General features: G+C 35.1%; 1 protein-coding gene across 3 annotated transcripts in view; it reads right to left on the bottom strand.

Annotated features, from left to right (window-relative positions):
* Nucleotides 1-20,627, bottom strand: part of LOC105229131 (diacylglycerol kinase 1) — a 198,379-nt gene that overhangs the window by 88,663 nt on the left and 89,089 nt on the right. For all 3 annotated transcript variants that reach the window (XM_049453422.1, XM_049453424.1, XM_049453423.1), the window contains exon 4: nucleotides 14,517-14,593. In XM_049453422.1, the coding sequence (XP_049309379.1) occupies nucleotides 14,517-14,593 (77 nt within the window). The remainder of the gene's footprint in view (nucleotides 1-14,516; nucleotides 14,594-20,627) is intronic.

Below are 20,627 nucleotides of genomic sequence, written 5' to 3'. Positions count from 1 at the left end.
ACTTAATTGCCGATTTTTGTTTGTATGCTGGCTAGTTGCCACGTGCGAGTGTGCTGCTGCGGATGACCACAAATATTATGACTAACAAGAAAATTTACTCACAAGATTCTAAGTATAGTAAGCAGTACTTAATTACCAATGTTTTTATGTTATGTGGTAAATCCCTAAATAAAGTAATATATGAACTCATGTAGATGTGAAGTCAGGCTCAGCAAATATCATACAACTAACCTTTCTTTAATTCGAAAATAAAATGAAGTAGTTTCCTGGAAATCATTACTCAGGCATCAGAAATCATAACTTCAGTTTCAGGTTAGGTTGTGCTCGAAAAACTAGCTCCGAAATAGTCTTCCAAGCGATTTAACTGTATTGAACTTTAATGAAATGATTTGAGATCATATCATAAAATTGTGTGAATTCGTTGAAAACTTTAGTTTTAGCTCGAAAATTTCGGTTAAATTCAAGAAAAAGTAACATTTTTCTTTTTTCTGCGACGATAAATTTTGACTCCTAATAGCAGCTGTCTGGTCAGTAAAATATAAAACCTTCCTATAATGAGAAGAAAATGTAGATTGTGGTCATAATTTTGACCCCTTTTGACAGGTGTTTGGAAAGAAAAATATATAAACATTCCGATAATGCGAAGAAAATGTAGATGATGGTTATAATTTTTATTTTTCTAATAAATGGTAAACCGTAACAATGTTTTCATTAAGTTTAATTTCGAAATTCGAAGTCAAATTTTTCGAATTTGTTGGCCAACTCCGAAAAGCGGAGAAATTACTTTTACTTAAGTCTATGGTATATCACTCAAAAAATTCGTTCGGTCTAATACCTAGAAAAAAGTCAATCTTGTTGTTGTCTAGTACAGTAACTGTTCCAGTGGCAGGTTTCACCTATCATATTTGGTAGTTAGGGCTGTCGTAATGGATTAATTTTTCCTCATCGTTCTAGAAATACGAAATACTTTCAGTTCCTTATGTTCAGACATTTTTGTTTGCTCAGAACATTCTCTAGTTTTGTGTTTGACAATAAACTTCTAGAACCGAAAGACTTTCAGTTCCTTATCTTTAGACGTTTTTGTTTCCTCAGAACATTCTTCGGATTGAAGCTCGAATAATGAAGTAATAAGCTAGGGGCGCCATCTATATTTTCCATATATTTTGCCGATAGGCAGCCTTATTTTGGATTGGTTTTACGCAATTCAGATAAAATATGGCGGTACAACTAAAAATCAGGTCGAGTATAAAGAAAAATGTCCTGCCTGCGAAAAGAACTTCTTGGTTAAATGTATACTTCAACTTCGCCCATTGAGATCTCTTGCTTTTTGGCACTCAAAGTGCAATAATCAAATCAACCGATAAAACCATCTAAAATAAATAACAAAAACCAAATTAAAACCTATTGGTTGCCATTATGGATTTACCCCAAACGAAAACTCATCTATTTCCATATTTGCGGATATGGGGCAATACAGCTACTAAAATTTGTCGGTCCTTCTGTTGGCGCTGAATCATAAATAATTGATGCACACTACAGGCTTGTAGGCATTTTCTTATCGAACCAGCACTCGATTAAGTTTAGATATTAGATAAATGTATTACTGATTGATACACAAATGTACTTGTTTGAGAGTTGAAGAGGTTGCAATGAGCAATTCAAGATGAATTCAAATATGTTTTAATAAAATGATATCATTTTGGTTGATTTTTATTCAGTTTATTTAACTTGATGGTTTTTTCTATTAACTTCTAAATTGGCTTAAAGTTGAGTGGTGAATGAAAAGTGAATTTGTAGTGGCTTTTATTACATTTTCTTTTTCATCGATAATATTTTAAATAATTTGGAATTTTTCTATATTTATGAAGACTTCTTTTTACAAATTTATAGTACTCCAGCTTTGGATCTACTATCTTCGGATATATGTAGTTTATTTCCCTGGTTTCAGCTTTGGCTATAGCTTAGACTCAAACCTCGATTGTCAGTCAAGGAAGCAAAACCAAAATTGATTTTGTATCCCATATAAGGCTATGGAAGTAGTGAAAGATAATTAGTTAGAACTGGTTGAAATACATACAGAACTGAATTTAGAAGTTTGTGTTGATCTTTAAAACTTCCTGAGATTTAAATTTTGTTTAAAATCTTATTAACCTGCATTACACATTTTCATTATATTTTTACAGTCGAAGGAGTTTCCTTCATCTCAGCTATTTCCGTAATTTTATTTCGAATAAAAATACGCGCTCCAGTCCTCGAATATATTTTTCTTATACACTCAACGCTGTAATAACACAAATTCGTATCGACAGCGCTTCTAATGGATTTCGAGTAATGAAAACGCCTTCTGGTTAGAATCTGTCAAGCCGAATAAAGTTACACTTCAATTACCTCCGCAGAGGGCGTAGTAGTTCGTGGATTTCAAAGTACGCCTGCCAGCCAAAGCTAGTACATATGCTCGTTGTATTTGTTGTAGGTTTGTGTGAATGTACAATCTTTGACAAATATATAATATTGATTCTGCACTTTGAAGTACGCCCTTAGAGTTGCCAAAGCAACACTGCTTGACACAAGAAGCAGAGCAGCAGCGAGTGGGGGCAGGTAAATAATTCTGCGAGTTGCTTGCTGCTAAAGTTAAAACTAATCATCTTCACCAATAAATCATGAAGTTTACAAATTTATGCCTCACTGCTAATCGTAAAGTTGATTGCGCAAAGCCTTTTGATTGAGCAGTTGGGCGTTGCCGGCGTTGGGTTGAGTGATGCGGCTAAAAGTGGTTGGGCGTTTATGGATCAGTAATGATTTATTGGTATTTATTTTGTATTAAAGTTTCAGTTGAGTGGAGATTTGAAGTTAGCTAATTGCAGATTGTTGGTAAGAGAATTTAAATAAATTTTGAATTGGTTTGGATAGCTAGCGAAGAAGATGCTATGGCTCAGTCTGTGAAAGCTCAAAAGGTTGAAGTGAGTTCTTGATATTTGGAAAGCCATTTTTTGTCTTTTGAATACTATCTCAGAATAATAGCCTTACGGAATGTTTTGTGACTGAACAGAAAGTTGGAGAGTAACCAACCATTTTTTATAATGGTTTAAATTTGTAACAGAATTTATGGCAAGACTAGGTATATGTATCCGGATAATATAAAAACGGTACAGTGCTTCTGAAACAATATATCATAGATGGTTTACGGTAACAGAGTCCTCAAACAATCTTTCTAATATTTTTTTGCACAATTCCAGAACCAGTCAAACTCTTTCTGCCTATATTGATATTTATTTAATACCCTGAACTGGGTCTGTTTAGTTTGACACAAAGTTTATAAAACTCAAAAGGAATCGTCAGAAGTCCTGTAAAATAGGCACTCCTCGACCAACCCTGATGCACCGTTAATGAGTTCAAGGCTAGTATCGTCGTTCTGCTATCTGGGAGAATGGTATCTTCTTTGAAGAAAGCTGCACTCCGGAGTAACCGATATACTGCTACTTCAATGGCTGAAACCTCGGCTTGGACGACACTACAGTAGTCAGGAAGTCTGAAGCTGGAGTTGAAAGAGAGCTCCTGACGGTAAAACCCTGCACCAATCTTCCCTCCCAATCTTTGACTCATCCTTAAAGAAGCTTACTGCCCCTCACCTCCAACGGCATCTCCTCATCCATAACCCTCTCGTCGCTATATGGGCAGAGAAGTAGACATCAAAATTCGGTTTGGCGATTGCATGATCCAAATTATCCAGTATGAAGCAAAAATGTGTGAGGATATCCGAGTGTGCAGATACATTTTCTTTTAAGATCTCTGGGTCTGATAGCAACTTTCGCAGCCATAAACCTTCCGACGATGTGTACGGAACTTATGTGCAAGATGGCGTTAGTTTCATGGTTCGAGTGGACCTTAGTGTACCACACATGTTGACGAGCGCCGCCCGTTGAACGCTGTAGAGTTTCTTTGCAATTTTGGTCTTTTCTAGAGCCCTCCACCACATAAAGACTTCCATTATGTTCTAGGGCTTGACTTCTGCGTCGTAGAGTCTGAAGATCGGTGTCCGACCCACCTTTTGCCAATGACTCCTCTACAGCAGTATAAGGCAATCGATGTCTTGTTTCTCTCTCTTCCATATTAGGCTTCCATGAAAACTTCCTATCCGGGATGAACCCTAAAAATTCAAAGCATTCGCTGGTCGTGACGGGATCTTATATCTTCTTGTAAATGAAACCGTCTCGATTTTACTTGGGTTAATGGCGAGAACACTTCCGACTACCCAATATGTTACGACGTTGAGATATCCCTGCGTCAACTCCTACGCGGTATTGGAGAACTATCCTTTGACCATAAGTGCGCATATGCACAGGCAGCCACGATCCTCAAGTTTTTGAAGCAGGTCATTAACGACCTGTATCTGTAGAGGAGGAGAGAGAACTCCACCTTGTGCGTGTGCATTTCAATCACTCTGTCGCACAGAAGACTGAGAATTAATTGCAGTGCTATTTTCACGTTGAGCTGGCTGTTCTATTGACCATTAAATTGCTTCTACTCTCTATGAAAGTTAGTAGCTACTAACAGTATATTGAAAAAAAGAAGTAGAGAATGTAAATTTTATTTGCTATTTTGAAAATTTTCATGCGAAACCCGCTCGGAAAATATTTCATACAAAATCACGGAGCAAAAAATTCCAGCTTATTTGAAAACAAAATATGTAGTTATACACTTGTTCACTTAATATAATCACAGCATATATTTCGATGTATGTATATGCGTGTCCAGTTATTTATTTATCAACAGCATAGAGTTGTCTCCGAAAATCCGCTTAAAGTTACCTTGCAAATGCTTGACGTTTCACTTCAACAAATTTCATTTAATCTCTTATTTAACACTTGTTAGCAGCGAGGGAATGTATTTTTAGCACACACTTTTTGGCTACACTCAGGCACACACATACGAATGTATGTATGTATATGGTACCTGCAAAGTTGTTTCATTGCCGGCAGCAGTTGAAATTGCTTGCCAAAAAGGTGTTGACTGTCGGTAACACTCACACACATACAAGCATATGTATGACGGTGAACTGAGTTCGACATCACCACATTCACCGCAAACAACGGTACGAACATAGCAAATTGAAAAATCCTTCAACAAACTAATTTATCTTTTACGGTATTTCGTGACGAGCTTGAATCAGGTAAGCCAATATGTACGCCACATGACTGACTATATGAACATGTCAGCAGCAACAACAACACAAACATGCATACATGCGAGTATGTACATTGGCCTCTGTGTCAAAATTGAACTTTTGGCAAATCGATACAACATTGCAGTCAGCGCCGTAACGGCATTTTGTGTTAATGGAACGCTTCATTGGCACTCGCCCTGGCACTCGTTCAGGTGGCTGTGCTGGTGTAGTGCTGCCACTAGTTTTATTTTTAGGTGTGTGTATGAGTAATTGTGGCAGCTGCCCAACTTTCGCTCCGTTTTCACCTTTCGCCTCATGGCTGCTGGTGCTGACCATGCTTCGCTAACCCGAACTGAAGCGCTCTAATCAAGCGTGTTAAATCTCTCAGCTCCTTTGGCTGCTAAAGTAAATAAACATGTACAAGCATACCCTATATATACATAAATGTGTATATTTTATGTATTTGTAAGCGTCTAAGTGTGTGTGCGCAAATGCATTGTGCTTTTCTCGTACAAGTTTTGTAGATTTATGCTTCGTTGCCTGACCGATTTTGCTACAAGTGGTCACTTGTAGTTGGGTCGTGGTCGAAAATGTGCTTTTTCTCGTAAATGTACATGCGGTTATTTATATATATGTAAATATAAATGTATGTAAGCATGTTATTATGTGCACTAATGTATCACTTTGCTTGTAGTGTGCAGAATAATTTATTAACTGGAACATTGTCAGGAATTTTGGGTTAGCTCATATATTACAAAGTCAACATATTTTTGCAAAAAACAAATCGGAAAAAGGTTAAAAAAAAATATTCAGAAAACATAAAGTGCCACTTCTATTCATCTAAGGCTAAATCAAGTTGGAAAATATGTGCGTGAGAAACACATAAATAAAGCAGGAATCGGTTGTAAATCACAGTAAAGATTCATTAGTCATTAGTGGCAGTGATCGAAAGAAATATATCGAAATTTATCGAAAAAAAAACAAAAAAAATGGAAACTTCAGTAGCACCACAGCTCCATTGTCCTTTGAAAAGGTTAAAGTTTTCTTATAAGAACTTTGATCGGTTTGTATGACAGCTACTCGTATATGTAATATTCACTCGATCTGAACATTGTTTTAGAGAGTGCATCATTATAGATAATATTTCAGGCGGTTTTTTTTAACGTGGCGGGTCTCAAACCCTGCTTACAACCCTGGGGAGCGATGTTTCGCCTTCTCACTTTATCTCGCCTTCAAACGCACATTTTTTGGTTACCCAAAGGACACTTGGTCTAATACCGCGAGTCTGAGCTGCTAGAGCTATATGTAAAATAATAGTTTATGACCAATATTTGGGGCTGAAGTCAATAGTTGGGGCTTGAAAGGTTATAGATCAATCCCATTATATATGAGAAGTACCTCAATTTGAAAGGAAAGGAAATTTATATACTGCAAGGCGAAAGAACAAGATATTATACTTGAGGAGTAGTTGTAGAGTGGTTATAGTTTGATTATACTTATTTTTCCAATTGAGAGGTGCCACGATAAAATTATGCATCAAATTTGGTTGAAATGAGTCGAGCAGTTTCTGAGTTACAGATTTCCACAACTAAAGATAAGCGATGCCACGCCTATTTTTCAACATTTATGTCGATTCACATGCTTGTAGACTATTTAATAAGATATCATGTACGGGAAATGGGTGTGGTTGTACAACAATTTTTAACCCTTTACTACTGTCATCTTCTTTACAAATTCAAGTTTAATTTAATCTATTGCTTTTCCATAAATAAAAAATATTCATCCACACTATACAGTTATAACTCTAAAAAGTTGAAAAACTTTATTCAACATACATATGTACATATGTGGCAACTCTAGATTAAAATTTTTTCTATTGTAATACCATCATTAATCGCTTAACATTGACATTGATGTATTTAAATTATTCTTCAGAAAATTGGTACATTTTTGAACACAGGTGGCAACCCTTGACAAAAAGTTTACCAATTGTAACGCCTTCATAAATCGCTTAAAATTTACATGGCGTTATTAAAGTTATTAATTTCAGACAACGGATAAATTTATTGAACGCAGGTGGCAACCCTTGACTAAATTTTTTTCAATTGTAATAACTTCTTAAACTGCTTAAAATTGATGTACACATTATGCAGTTATTAATTTCTGCAAATTGATCAATTTATTGAACACAGGTAGCAACGCTTGATAAAAATTTTTCCAATTGTAATAACTTTTTAAAACGCTTAAAATTGACATCGATATATTAAAATGATTAACTTTAGAAAATTGATAAATTTTTTGAACACAGGTGGCAACGCTTAAAATTGACATCGATATATTAAAATGATTAACTTTAGAAAATTGATAAATTTTTTGAACACAGGTGGCAACGCTTGAAAAAAATTTTCCAATTGTAATAACTCCATAAACCGCTTAAAATTGGCATATACAATATGGTAAGTTAGAATTAATATATTATGTTTTAAAAAAGGTGGCAACCCTGATAAAAGTATTTGCTTAGGACAACTTTCTTAGACTTTATTTTGATATAACTTTTTCAGCTTTAATCCTAATGATTTTTTTTTGTGATATTTGAATTATGTATATATTTTATTTTTCTGTATTTGCATTGAAATCACTTCATTATAATTTTATCTTCCATACTTTCCTCTGTCATTTTTCGCTTACTCTCATTGCCACCGAGGTCATGCGAAATACTAACTAAACTTCCTGTTAACCTTCGGAATATTTTCCACCCAATTAAAGTATTTTTATTGAACGCTCTGCTTGCTAACCATATGTTTGCTTAATTTTATGTGCTAAACACTCGTAAAAACTGGAATCAGTGCGACGAAAAAGTATTTTCCATGAAGTGTAGTTTTTGTTTTTACCGTTCGCCCAAAGTGTTGCTTTTCGGCTTAAAGTGTAACATAAACAAACAAACATAAAAACATAGGGTGATATGCATATGTGCACACACACACACACATACACTGCAGTTTCAGTTAGTTTATGTAGCTGTAAGCATGTGAGCTTATGTAGTTTGCAGAGAAAACAAATAAATATGTGTGTGCATGTGTGTGTTTGTTTGTTTATGTGCGCACCTCGTCTTTGCACCTTTCGCACAACAACTGAAAATGCGGAATAATAATCATTTCATGGCGCTGTTGCCTGCACGCCGCATATTTTTGATTGCTACAGCTACAAGCACACACACATATATATGTATATATGTACACAGCCACATATACATATGTGTTCACAGACATGTATGTATGTATGTCCATGCCTGCATATTTGAATACATTTGCGTTTGGTGCAACATGGCGTATGATGAATGCATTCGGCAATGATGTGCATATGCTCGTTTACTACGCTCTATAGCAAAAATAACAGCAACAACTACAACGCGTAGCATTAATTCACTTAAATTTTCACAGTATTATTAGCACAATATAGCATTTGGGTGCTGGAAGACAGATGACTGCCGTCATTGTGCGAACAATATACGCAAATTAACTTGTACACATTACTCATACGCCCCGTCATACGCGCGTGCTCTCCATACACCACATATAGTAACTACAATGCGGCATCCACAAGTAATTGGCCAACAAGTTGAACAGCTGTAAGATGATAAGGCAGTGGGAAAATATGCGTTTGCATGAAAAATTGTCGGTTTGACATTGCAAATGAGAAATTATATGCGTTACGCATAACGGTAAAAAAAAATAAAAGACAGACTACGTGGCCAAACGAAACGTGAAACGTCTAAAATTACAACAATTCCAGTGTGCCGTATAGCTGTGTGCCGTTCGGTAGCGTGTGATTAATGGCACCGAGCGCAGCGCGGCGGCTTGGCTTGTGAGCAACAGGCGCAAGGCGCAAGGCGAGCACCCGCATTGTTAGCTCGTTTGTTAAAAGTGGCGGCAAGGACTTGCGTGCCGCATGACTCGCTTCTATTTTCACGCCAGCGTGTGCAAGTGTCCGTCGCTGACGTAAAACAAAAGGAAAATGGCTGAAATAAAAATGAGCTGACAAATTTAACAAACTATGCTCCGATATCAGCTCAAATTATGTGCTGCCAGCAGCTCCAATGACGTTTATTGTGCATTCGCGGGCGCGTGCTGCTTCAGAGTGAAACCTTGTGGAATGCTGCTTTGCTAACTAGGCGGTGTGGCGTTCACAAAGATATTTGTCATTTAATTAGGCGAATACCCTAATACATATGTATGCGGCTTCCTTGCATTGTATGGCCGTTTAAAATTATTGTTGGCGCAATTAACGAGTTTTACAAACAAAAAATTAGAATTTAAACATGAGTTTGAGTTGTATATGATACTAAACCAAGTTTTTTTAGATAAAGCTATGGTTATTAAAGGTTTACAAAGGACTTATAAAAAATATTTAAAAATTTATTTTTTATTTCATGTAGGTGACCTTGAGAAAGCGTATTTTAAGTTTGGCACGATTTTGTAACAATCTCATATGTATATAAATAATCAGCATGACGGAATGAGTCGATTTTGAGATGTAAGCCTGTCCGCCCGTCACTATATACGTGAACTAGTCTCAGTGTGTCTGATATTGAGCTGAAATTTTGCCCACGTCCTTTTCTTTCAGAGCAGCTGCTCGTTTGTCGAAACCGCCGATATGAGTTAAGATATAGCTGTCTTTCCTTGTATGGAAACATTCATGAAATTTGACATGGGTCGCTGTCTAAGTAATGCTACAATCTCAGAATAGATTATTGAGACCGGATCGCTATAGCATATAACTGCCATATATGGTGTTTTACTTGATAAGATATCGATACTTAATTTGTACATAGACTTAGTTAAACTATATTGTTTAAGCAGGTGGCAACATTTCTCTTTAACGGGACCAAATGTGAGAACATTTTTTAAATACATTTTATTTGAAACTGTAATATTTAATTTCAGAAAATAGATACAATTTATTAAATATAGGTGGCAACCCCGGACAAAAACTTACTTTCATAAGCCGCTTAAAATTGGTATCGATATATTACAATTATTAACTTCAGAAAATTGATAAATTTTTTGAACACAGGTGGCAACGCTTGACAAAAATTTTTCAAATCGTAATACATTTATAAATCGCTTAAATGTGACATCAATATATTAAAAATATTAACTTCAGAAAATTTAAAAATTTGTTGAACACATGTGGCAACCCTTAACAAAAATTTTTACAATTGTAATAGTTTCATTAACTGCTTAAATTTGTCATCGATGTATTAAAATTATTAACTTTGGAAAATTGTTAAATTTATTGAACACTGATGGCAGCCCTTGACTAAAATATTTCCAATTGTAACAACTTCTTAAACCGCTTAATCTTCATTTTTAGATGCCAGTTTACAATTAAAAAATTAAGTTTTGAAAAGGTGGCAACCCCGGTCAAAGGTATTTGCTTATGAAAACTTTTTTAAATTTATTTTGATACCCTTTTTTTAACTTTTCATTTACCTAACAATTTCAAATAAATGGCAACCTTAACAGTGCCGAATAATTTTAAGCGGTTACATGGGTTTCTTCGGGTGAAAAACAGTCTTTTTTCAACAACTTTTTTCTCATAGAAAAAATTAAATATTTTATTCGAATATTTTATTGTTACTAACATACACTATTAGCAAAGAAATTCGGACATTTTTATTTTTAGTTCTAATAGAAAAAAGAATATTTCGTCTAAGGCTTTAAGAATTGTATCTCAAAGGCCTTTGTAAAATTTTATGAAGATCGGTTGAGTAGTTCTCGTGAAATCTTGCCAACCGACTTTAAAAACACATTAGACACTTAAGCTAGTTGGCCTTGACCACACAAGTTCTCAAGGCCGTATTCCCGAAACTATTACTTGAATCAATTTGAAAATTAGGAAAATATTCTAGAGCTGTTGTAGAAAGTAAAATTAATACGACCTTTGTTATTATAATCGCTAAGTGTCGTATTTCGAAATTGAGTGCTTAATTAACATTTTTCAGCATCGAAAAGGATCATGGTTGCGTTCAGCAATTACATTTTTAAATAAATTATTCCATTATGGAGTTAACGTCACTAGAACTGGCATTTTCGAATGTCAAAATGTTTAATGTTTTAATGAGCACATACGAGTATGTATGAAAAATATTACAGGGAAGTTTTTGTTATAAAATTTGATGTAAACATCTGAAATTTTGTATTGCTATGAGATGATGGAGAATTATATTGAAGTATCACAGAAATTTTTAAAATTCGCGTTAACCGCTGGCATCCTAAAAGATGACTACTCCTCATGAACCTAGTAACTGATCTCCATCTCGTATCGTCAAAGACCAAAACTGGGTCATTGGCTTACCAGATCAGATTAACTTAACTCAAGAATAATCAGAATTTACTTAATATTCGTGGCGTTGCAATTATTTCGACACATATTCTATAAGCTACTCAAATTTCATCGAGATACTGTTGATTGCTGAAAATAAGTTTTCATGTCACTCAAAAGATTGTAGCAGTGTGTTCTCTATATAAATTAGGGTATATTTCAGGAAACTGCTCAAACTGTTAAACTCGAACTATTTACTTTTCCAAGCAAACTCAATGTCTTTAAACCAATATCAAGTAATTATTTCAATTAATCATTCTCATTCCACTACTGTTGCATAATTTTACCTAATTATTGATCATAGATGAGCCTTTAAATTGAAACAAATTCCTAAGCTTGTCGTAACACGTCAAAATTTGCATATTGAACACATATTCGAAGCTTAAAAGTAAATACCTAATCACATCATCAATTATTCTCAGCTACATTGCAGCAAATCATTGAAATACTTAGGTAACACATGCATTTGAGCACCTCAACTAAGCACACTTAAGCTCCAGCGAAATATCGCGCGTGTTGACATACATAAGTGTATAGATATTCGCTGCATGATATGTTTAATCGGCATTGCTTATGCACAAAGATTTCACTTGAAATACACGTGGCAGACGGATTAAGGGATCAGTGCAAGACATTACTAAGAGCATATTGTTTATTGTGTCGGTTGATGATTTGATAGCTGAAACAATTGAGTTAGAAGTAGCAGATTCGAGGTAATACATGCGTATGGATGTGTTGAGAAGCATTTACATATGTATGTGTAAGGGTTCGTCGCAACTAAATGTGTATTGAATATCACGCATGTCGAATCGCGAAATGCGCATGCTATAAATACAGGGTGACCCAACAAAATATACATTAAATATAATTTCAAAATATGTATGTCTCTATGAAATTTTTGTGCTTATAAAAAAGTTGGTTTAAATAAAAATAAAAATCAATTTTTTTTGAACCCCGAATCCCGCGCGTTGCTAATATAAAGTAATCCGAAAAAGTAATGCAATTTCGAACATGTATGAAAGTTTAAAAGTTTAGTGGTTAAAAATAGGTTTGTTTATATAAAAATAAAATTTTGAATATTTTATTTTCAATCCCGAAAATTTTCGGGATCCCGAGTTTGAAAATCATTGAATCTCTTTGTAATTTTTGTAGTTGAAAAAAGTTTGGTTTTAATAAAAAAAATATAAATAAACAAAATTTATTTTTAATCCCGAAATTTTCGGGATTTCTAGTTTGGAAATCTTAAGTTGCTCCCAAATATCTAGAAATGAAATCTAACTGTGAATTGATTAATAACTATATCCCCGATCCCGAAATTCACTACTAAGTTTTCGGGATCCCAATAAAAATTATTTGTGTTTGAACTACTACTTGCCCAAAATTTAAATTCAATGGCATTTCGAAGATAGATTCAGAGTTAGGAAATAATCTTAAATACCTCAGGACCCCGATTTTCGAACTGACCTGATTACATGTATTCTCATTAAAACAGTACAATTTAGTATAGCAGCCGACTATTTTAATAAAATCGTGCTAGGTAATATTCCAAAAAAAAAACGAAAATTTTTCGGGATCCCGATAACAAAAAATAGTAATATAAAATTACTTAAATATCAGGGTTTTATATGTATATAATTATAACTTATTTATAATTCAAGTAGCTGCGGAATCCCGAAAATTTGTAATATTCTATCGTTCCAAGAATGGTTGTATGAAGATTGAATTTCAGAAAATCTACAATTGTTTCATTTTTTATTTATTTTTCATTTGATCTACTATACTCGTACATGTAGTACATTGCAATTGTTAATGCGCCTTAAAACTAGTAAAGGCGGTTCCAGAAATCACATGGATGTCAAAGACGCTGGTTAAAATATTCAGTTAGATGCATTTTTACTATATATAGCTATTTTGCTTCCATAAATATTATTTGCTGAAATCCCGAAATTTTTCGGGATCCCGATATTTGGTCCCGAAACATAGTTAAACCAAAAATTTTGCTGGAAGCTAATTCTGCATGTTCTACTCATATAAAAATTGATATAAATTTTCACGAAAATTTTCGGGATCCCGAAATTAATACAAACAAATTTGCGCGATTCAACTCAATTTATCTCTCTGAAAGTATTTTTGAATGCTTTTCGTTTCACACTCTACCAATTTATATTTTTAATTTTTTTTGCCAATTTTATTTAAGAGTACGATAACATTATAATCAGTCATCTCGGCAAAGCCGATGAAACGCACACAAATGTCAATTTCGGCTATAGAAGAAAATTATGACACTCATAGACGACAACAAGAGCAGATATGCGAATAATTGTTCTTTCGTATGTAGTTGTGTAGAAGGTTATGCGTGTACCATACACCGCAGATAACAAAATTACGAGCAACGCATAAAGAGCGCACGTTTAAGCACTTAAGCGTCTCCGATTTGGCTCAATGCAGTAATAAAATATCACATGAGCCTTAAGCCTCGCGTGGGAGTGCCTTTGTGCCAAAAGGGGGAATGAGTGCTGACATGGAGAACAACGTTGTCTTAGTGTGAGTGCGACATTTAGGGAATTGAAATTTAACGCATGAGCATGCTTAGGCATTTTAGGCTTTGGGAATGATAAAAAAATTATTGTTTTAATATTTATTATATTAGAAAAGGGTGAGGGGAAGTGTGGATATTCAAAAGCATTGAGTTGATTATTGCTAGGCGTCGTTCTGTGTTAAGAATGTGTGACAAATATTTTCTTATTTATGTTTTCATTATATCGATTGCGAACCTACGAAACGCTCATATTTATAATTTGAGTATTAGCAACATTCCATCTTCCTTCAAAGATATTCCAAAAGCTTAAACAAATAACTTCCTTGCGCTATAAAATTTTCATTTTAATCAAGAGCTTTTCACGCTTCACGCTTCATGCTTTATAAATAACTAATTAAGCCATAAAACAAGTATCACAACTTCACTTACCCCATCGGGATTGAATTTGGGTGAGGCATGTGGTGCACAAAAATCCTGCAGCACATCCTGTAGTTTTCTCGTTGAATCTGCAAGTAAATATAAAATAAAATACATATAAGAAAATAATTCAATGTGTCAGCAAGAGTTTCGGAAAATAGTCAAAACTTGTAAATCGATTCATTTTAATCGAGTCAACAAATGTAAGCAACTGTTTATTAAGTAATTAAGCAATTACTTGTGTATGTATTTATTTGATTATTGGTTGTTGCTATTCACAGCATATTCACTTATAAAAGGTATTCATGATGTATTTGCAGTCAAATAAAGTAACAAGAAATTAGGGGTGAATTTCCGGAAAGCTTATTTTACCAGTTGTTTTGCTTGTGCTTGGAAAACTTGATTGCTTTTGAATAGTAAATTATTGGCAAATTGATGTGTTATAACTTAATTTTATGTAGCAGGACGAGGATGATGAGTGACTTGTAGAGTTTGCTCTTTGTTCGTCGGGTGAAGACTTTACTTTTCGATTCCCTATTCAGTCCGAAGTAGCACCCGTTGGCAAGAGTTATTCTGCGTTGGTGTTAAAGATGGTTCCAAGACAGACATAATTTTCTACGACTTCGAAGTTATAACTGTCATTAGTGACGTCAGAGCCAAGGCACGAGTGCGACGACAGCTTGTTTGATGATAGAATATATTTCGTCTTGTCTTCGCTTACTACCAGACTCATTTTCTTTGCTTCCTTATACATTCTCAGAACTAACGGCGCAGTTGTTGAGGCTGTATACTCTTATAGAAGATGTACCTTCTCTATGCTGCTCTGCAGCTCGAATTATTTCCGTCGTGTGGTATCAAAAGGTTCGGAGAGTCCGTAACTACTTTGCTGACGCTGCGACAATACGGCTCTTGAGGAGCTATTGAAGGCTGCGTTTTAATCGAATAGGTGGCGATTTCATATTCTAGAAGATCTCTTAAAATCCATTACTATTGTATGTTTTTAAACAGCTTGAGCGCGTCCAAAGAGAGGCTCTCAACGGCATTTGCAATGCACTGCAAACTACACCAACAGTAACACCGAAGATCGAACTTGTGCTCAGGAAAGTTGGGTATATGAAGAGCTGCAAAAGGGTAGTGCAGGGTCCACCTGCAATTGCGGTTTTGACCACTGAATATGCAGACTGCGAAAAGTCAACGGAGAATAGGCGCAGTGAGCTGTGTTAGGATGGGCCTAAGTTAGAATAGAAGGCGAGTTTTCTCCCTCAGACTCAACTGGAGTATTTTACATGCAGAAGTGGCAGCTATTTCAGTAGCAGTAGCACTCCGAAGTAGCTCCTTTCAGTTAAGTGAGTATTCAATCCGACAGCAGAATGGTGATATTTGCAAACTCTGTGCTCAAAGTTAGTTCAGGAGTGTATGTCCTCACTAGAAAACTATTATTATTGTCAGACTCTTTTGGGAATCCAGTCCATGAGCTAGTAAGACGGGTCAGCCGTTCTCAACGGAAGGGATACGAGTGAGATCTCTGTTATCATCTTGTGCCTTAGCACTGGATTTATGGAGCTTGTATGAGCATAGAATGCGTTGGTCGATGGGCAGCATTTGTATGGCTCCGAGATCATTTTGGCTTAGAGTAGAATGTAGAATATCTACTGAACTGCTTGTCTTTAGAAAAGTTTGTCTTATCGCAATCGTAGCAATTCTTATTGGTCATTGTCTAACAACAATTCATGCTGTAAAGCTTAACATCCAGTCGAAGGCAAATTAGTAAAGTTTTGTGGAAGAAGTTCAGGTGGAAACTTTCAGGTACTTTTTTCTACATTGTCCATTATTTGCAAGTCTGAGGCAAAAACATCGCGGCAGACACACCTTTGACGAACCAGGAGATATAGCCGAAACGGTTCGCCTCAATAAATTTGTGCTTGGCCCAAATCACTTTATCGGTTTTTGAGGACCTTTATGATCAATTTTAGAAGACTTTTAGGGGACATAACGGAATCACGTTATAGTCTGTCCAAGTGTGATCCTTATTAGCATCGACCATTGAACCTAACCTAAACACACAGATCAATTAATAGCATCACTTAAATTCATAGGGTAACATTACAAGATCTCAACGACCGGTTGTTATTACCTTGAACGGAGTAAAATTCTTAATATTTTAGTATTACTTAATAAATGTAATCAGTTTTCAAGATCACTTACTATTTCAAAGCTTCAGTAAGTCCTAATCAAGAAAGTGCATCACTGCTAAGGGGTTGCCACATTATATATGGTAACACTTTTTTTCATATAAGTTCAAAATAAACCAGAAGATGTCTTCTTTGCTTCGACAATGGAAAAAATATTTATGTATCAACTCCATGGATTTCTTTCGAAACTTTGGGCAACTACTTCGCATAAGTTTACAATCACTTTCGTTCTAATAGAAAGTAGTGGAAATTTGCTAAATTAAAAATACACAGGCACTCATTCATCTTATACTTATAATTTAAAGGCGAGTTGCCTGCATTCACCATGTAATGCAATCCAATTTATCTTGAGTACATTTTGGTGTTTAACGCTGCCCAATGAGCCATCATTTGCCAGCGCCGCCCCCCCTTACACATGCAAATAAATAAGAAAGAAGTTTACGCCATCCATTTCTATTCATTTTTCATCGCATTTTATTTTATTTCTTCGCTTTTTTTTACTTCTTATTTTCACCCTCGTTTCTCACTCATTTAAGTGGCACAGCAACATTTGCTTCCTTTTTCCATTAGTTAATTGTATCCTGTTTGTTGCAACTCAATATAGCGGCGCTCACATATACATACGTACATACATGCATATATATGTGCAGCCTTATTATAGTTTGAGTTCATGCTGGTTGTGTGTGTGTGTGAGTTGTAGGCGATTAGTTAGGTGTCGCCAGTCAGTCAGCTCGACAGCAGTCTACCAAATAGTAAGATGACCTGTGGGGACCAGAGCGGAAAATAAGTTCCTTTTTTGCCTCGCATTCTATAAATACTTCTCAATGGTAAATGAATGAACTGTTTGAGCAAAAAAAAAAAATTGCGAAAAATGTGTGGGCGTCAATATCCGCTTACATGTGCACATATACATGCATATGTAAGTTGTAATGTAAAGCGCGTCGAGGCGTTGGTCTATATATAGTTGGGTATTGAAGGGAATAGAATTTCTATATGCTTGAGACGTATATTTAGTTAGTGTTTACTATACATATACATATGTTTATCAGCATAAAAATCTACATATCTGATATAGTACATACATATATATCTGTCTAACTGTTATCAACTTAATTATGTATACAACATTAGTATGCACGTGCTACATATGACACTGGGTTGTTGGTTATTTTATGCATGAAGATGTCATGTGACTGTAAATGACAGTTCCAAGTATTCGCAGTTGCCACCTTGACCATAATTTATGCATGCATCTGGTTTTGATGCATTCAAGATACTTTTAGTTGAGTGTTATTTATGTTGGTGTGTACCTTTTGATAAACATAGAATTATTTATAATAACGAGTTTTTCAATAAGAGCGCTACAAAAGTTTTTTTGCTCAGCGCTTACAAAAACTCAGACACGGAACCCAATTTTCCACGGTTTTTAAGCATAAATCGGTCGATATTTCACGTTCTATATTCATACGAAGTTCATCAATCGTCGCTGGCTTGTTGGCATAAGCCATAGACTTGACGTACAGGAAATGTCTAACGGGATCAAATCGCTGGCCCATAAGCCGCACCAAAACGTAGTTTTTTTGATGTTACTCATGGAGTACATTAGGATTGCTGTCTAACCAATAAGGCATATTTTGCTCATTGACGAAGCTATTCAGCTAAAACTGAGCCTTATCGCTGAAGATGATTTCTCTATGAAAATCCGGCTCATTTTCAAGTTGTTGTTCAGCATAATTTACGAACATACGACGATTCTGATGGTCAAATGACTTTAGTTCTTTCATTAACGTGATCTTGTTAGGATGTAGGTAAAGATCTTCTCGCAAAATTCGCCACAACGACGTCACAGAGATTCCTAACGCTTGAGAAGGACGTGCAAGAAACTGATTGGGTACTTCCTCAATTGATGTGGATTCAAACTTTTCCACTAGACGCTCAATTGTTGATCTGACAGGACGTTTATGACGACTATAAATTGGATGTAGCGCTCTTAAAATTGAGGATACTGACTCCGAATTTCATTTGTAAATTTTAAGAACTTCGACTCGTTGTTGGATCGTACTATATAGCTTTCCATGATGAAATGGCATACCTTACTGAAGAGAAATGTCAAAAGAGGTCGAAAAATATGGCATCGATTGCTGTCCCAATTAGTCTGCTAATATATGAATGCGTCACACATCAGAATAATTACGATCTCATTAGGTGATTGTGGAGACAAATAATAATAAGTAATCTGTGTGGAGATCCATATCAGCTTCACTAGCAAGACCTCACATAAGAAGTATTAGCATCGGTATAATAAATCACGTCATAGCATTTGATGTGATGAATCACTTGATTGACTGCCCGTCTTATGACATCATATCAAACTCTATCATTTCACATCAGAAATAAACGTATCAGCATAAGGAACTCACAACCTAGCATCACATCATACAATCACTTCATATTGTATATTAACGTGGTGGAAATGGTATGATGCCATGCTATGAGATCTTACATAACGTGCATCACATTATTATGTTTTGCCCGATTCTACTACACATATGGTAGATAGCTTTAGTTTCAGTTACTTTATCATATTTCATCACTTCGTAAAGTTGCCGGAAATAGTAGATTACTTATGAGCGCAACATCTGATATGATAAAATATCAAAATAAAATCTATGATAAATATTTTTTAAACCAATTTTATTAATGACATATATTTAAAAATTTAAGTGTATTTCGACTTAAAAATATAGAAATATCTGATGTAACATCACTTCACATATCACCTATGATATCACTTGACTTTAATCACTTGCAAGTGATTACTTGAGTTGTCATCGTTTTAATTAACACGACATTTGCTTTGATTCAAATGATATGATAGTACATCACATATCCATCACTTGTCACTTGCCACAGTAAAAAATACGTATAGTAAGGCTTTGTTCATAATTACAAATTTTTCAATTTATTCTTCCAAATCTATGTCGTTCAGCTCTAAGCAATCCTCCTTGGTCCTAATACACTTATGTATGTCAACGTTTTTTTCGAAACCTCGAAACAGCTATTAAAGGCAATTTCCAGAACAGCTTTTAATGCGTGTAGTGATTCAAGTTTACTGCCTTCAATTGACCTAAAACGGTTTCTCCGAAACAGTCGTTAGAGTTTTCTGAATAGCCAAAAGACATACCGCACGAATTTGATTGAAAATTTTGCAAAAAATCACGAAGAATCAATGCAGTATGCGATGGTGACGTATCGTTGTCAGCCCATAGTTTCAGTCTCTTTTTACGAGTAGCTTGGCGCAAGCGACGCATAACACTCAAATGGTATTCCTTCTTGGCAGTGTGGCCGATAGGAGGGAATTCAGAGGACACCACACCTCGATAATTGAAGAAAAGTGTCAACATAACCCTCATTTTTGAACTGCTTTGACCTTGTTTTTTCGGATTCGGTTCAACTTTGCCACGCTATTCGGCCGTTTGCCCACAGCGTTCTTATATAATTCATGTATGAAGCAGTATATCCTATATAAAATTCAATAAAGCAAATATACTTATTTCATGTCTCAGTCATATATCACAAACACATCAAATGGTCATTGGTCATCATACCTTCTGTTTTACTGTGAAATGTCAAAGTTTCTATACAAAGTTCCGCCTCTTTGTTTTCGAATTTCTTTAAGAAACTAATATCATTTATTCTTTATAATCATAGAATAGGCAAGTTTAATCAAGCAACAAATTTTTGCTTCTATTTCATATTTTTAGATTTAAAATTGATTTACTTTGTTTTCTTTTTCTTTTCAGTGTTGCAGCAAATTATCTGATATCAAACATTTTTGCCGCAAATCTTTCAATAAATGGTAAGTTTGAGATTACTATGAATTTTATAAAGTGTAAACTTGTAATACGAATTAATATTACATGCATATGTA

This window comes from Bactrocera dorsalis, chromosome 3 (genome assembly GCF_023373825.1).
Source record: "Bactrocera dorsalis isolate Fly_Bdor chromosome 3, ASM2337382v1, whole genome shotgun sequence".
NCBI lineage: Eukaryota > Metazoa > Arthropoda > Insecta > Diptera > Tephritidae > Bactrocera > Bactrocera dorsalis.
The sequence above is the reverse complement of the archived record's forward strand: the minus strand, read 5'-3'. Positions and strand labels throughout refer to the sequence as shown.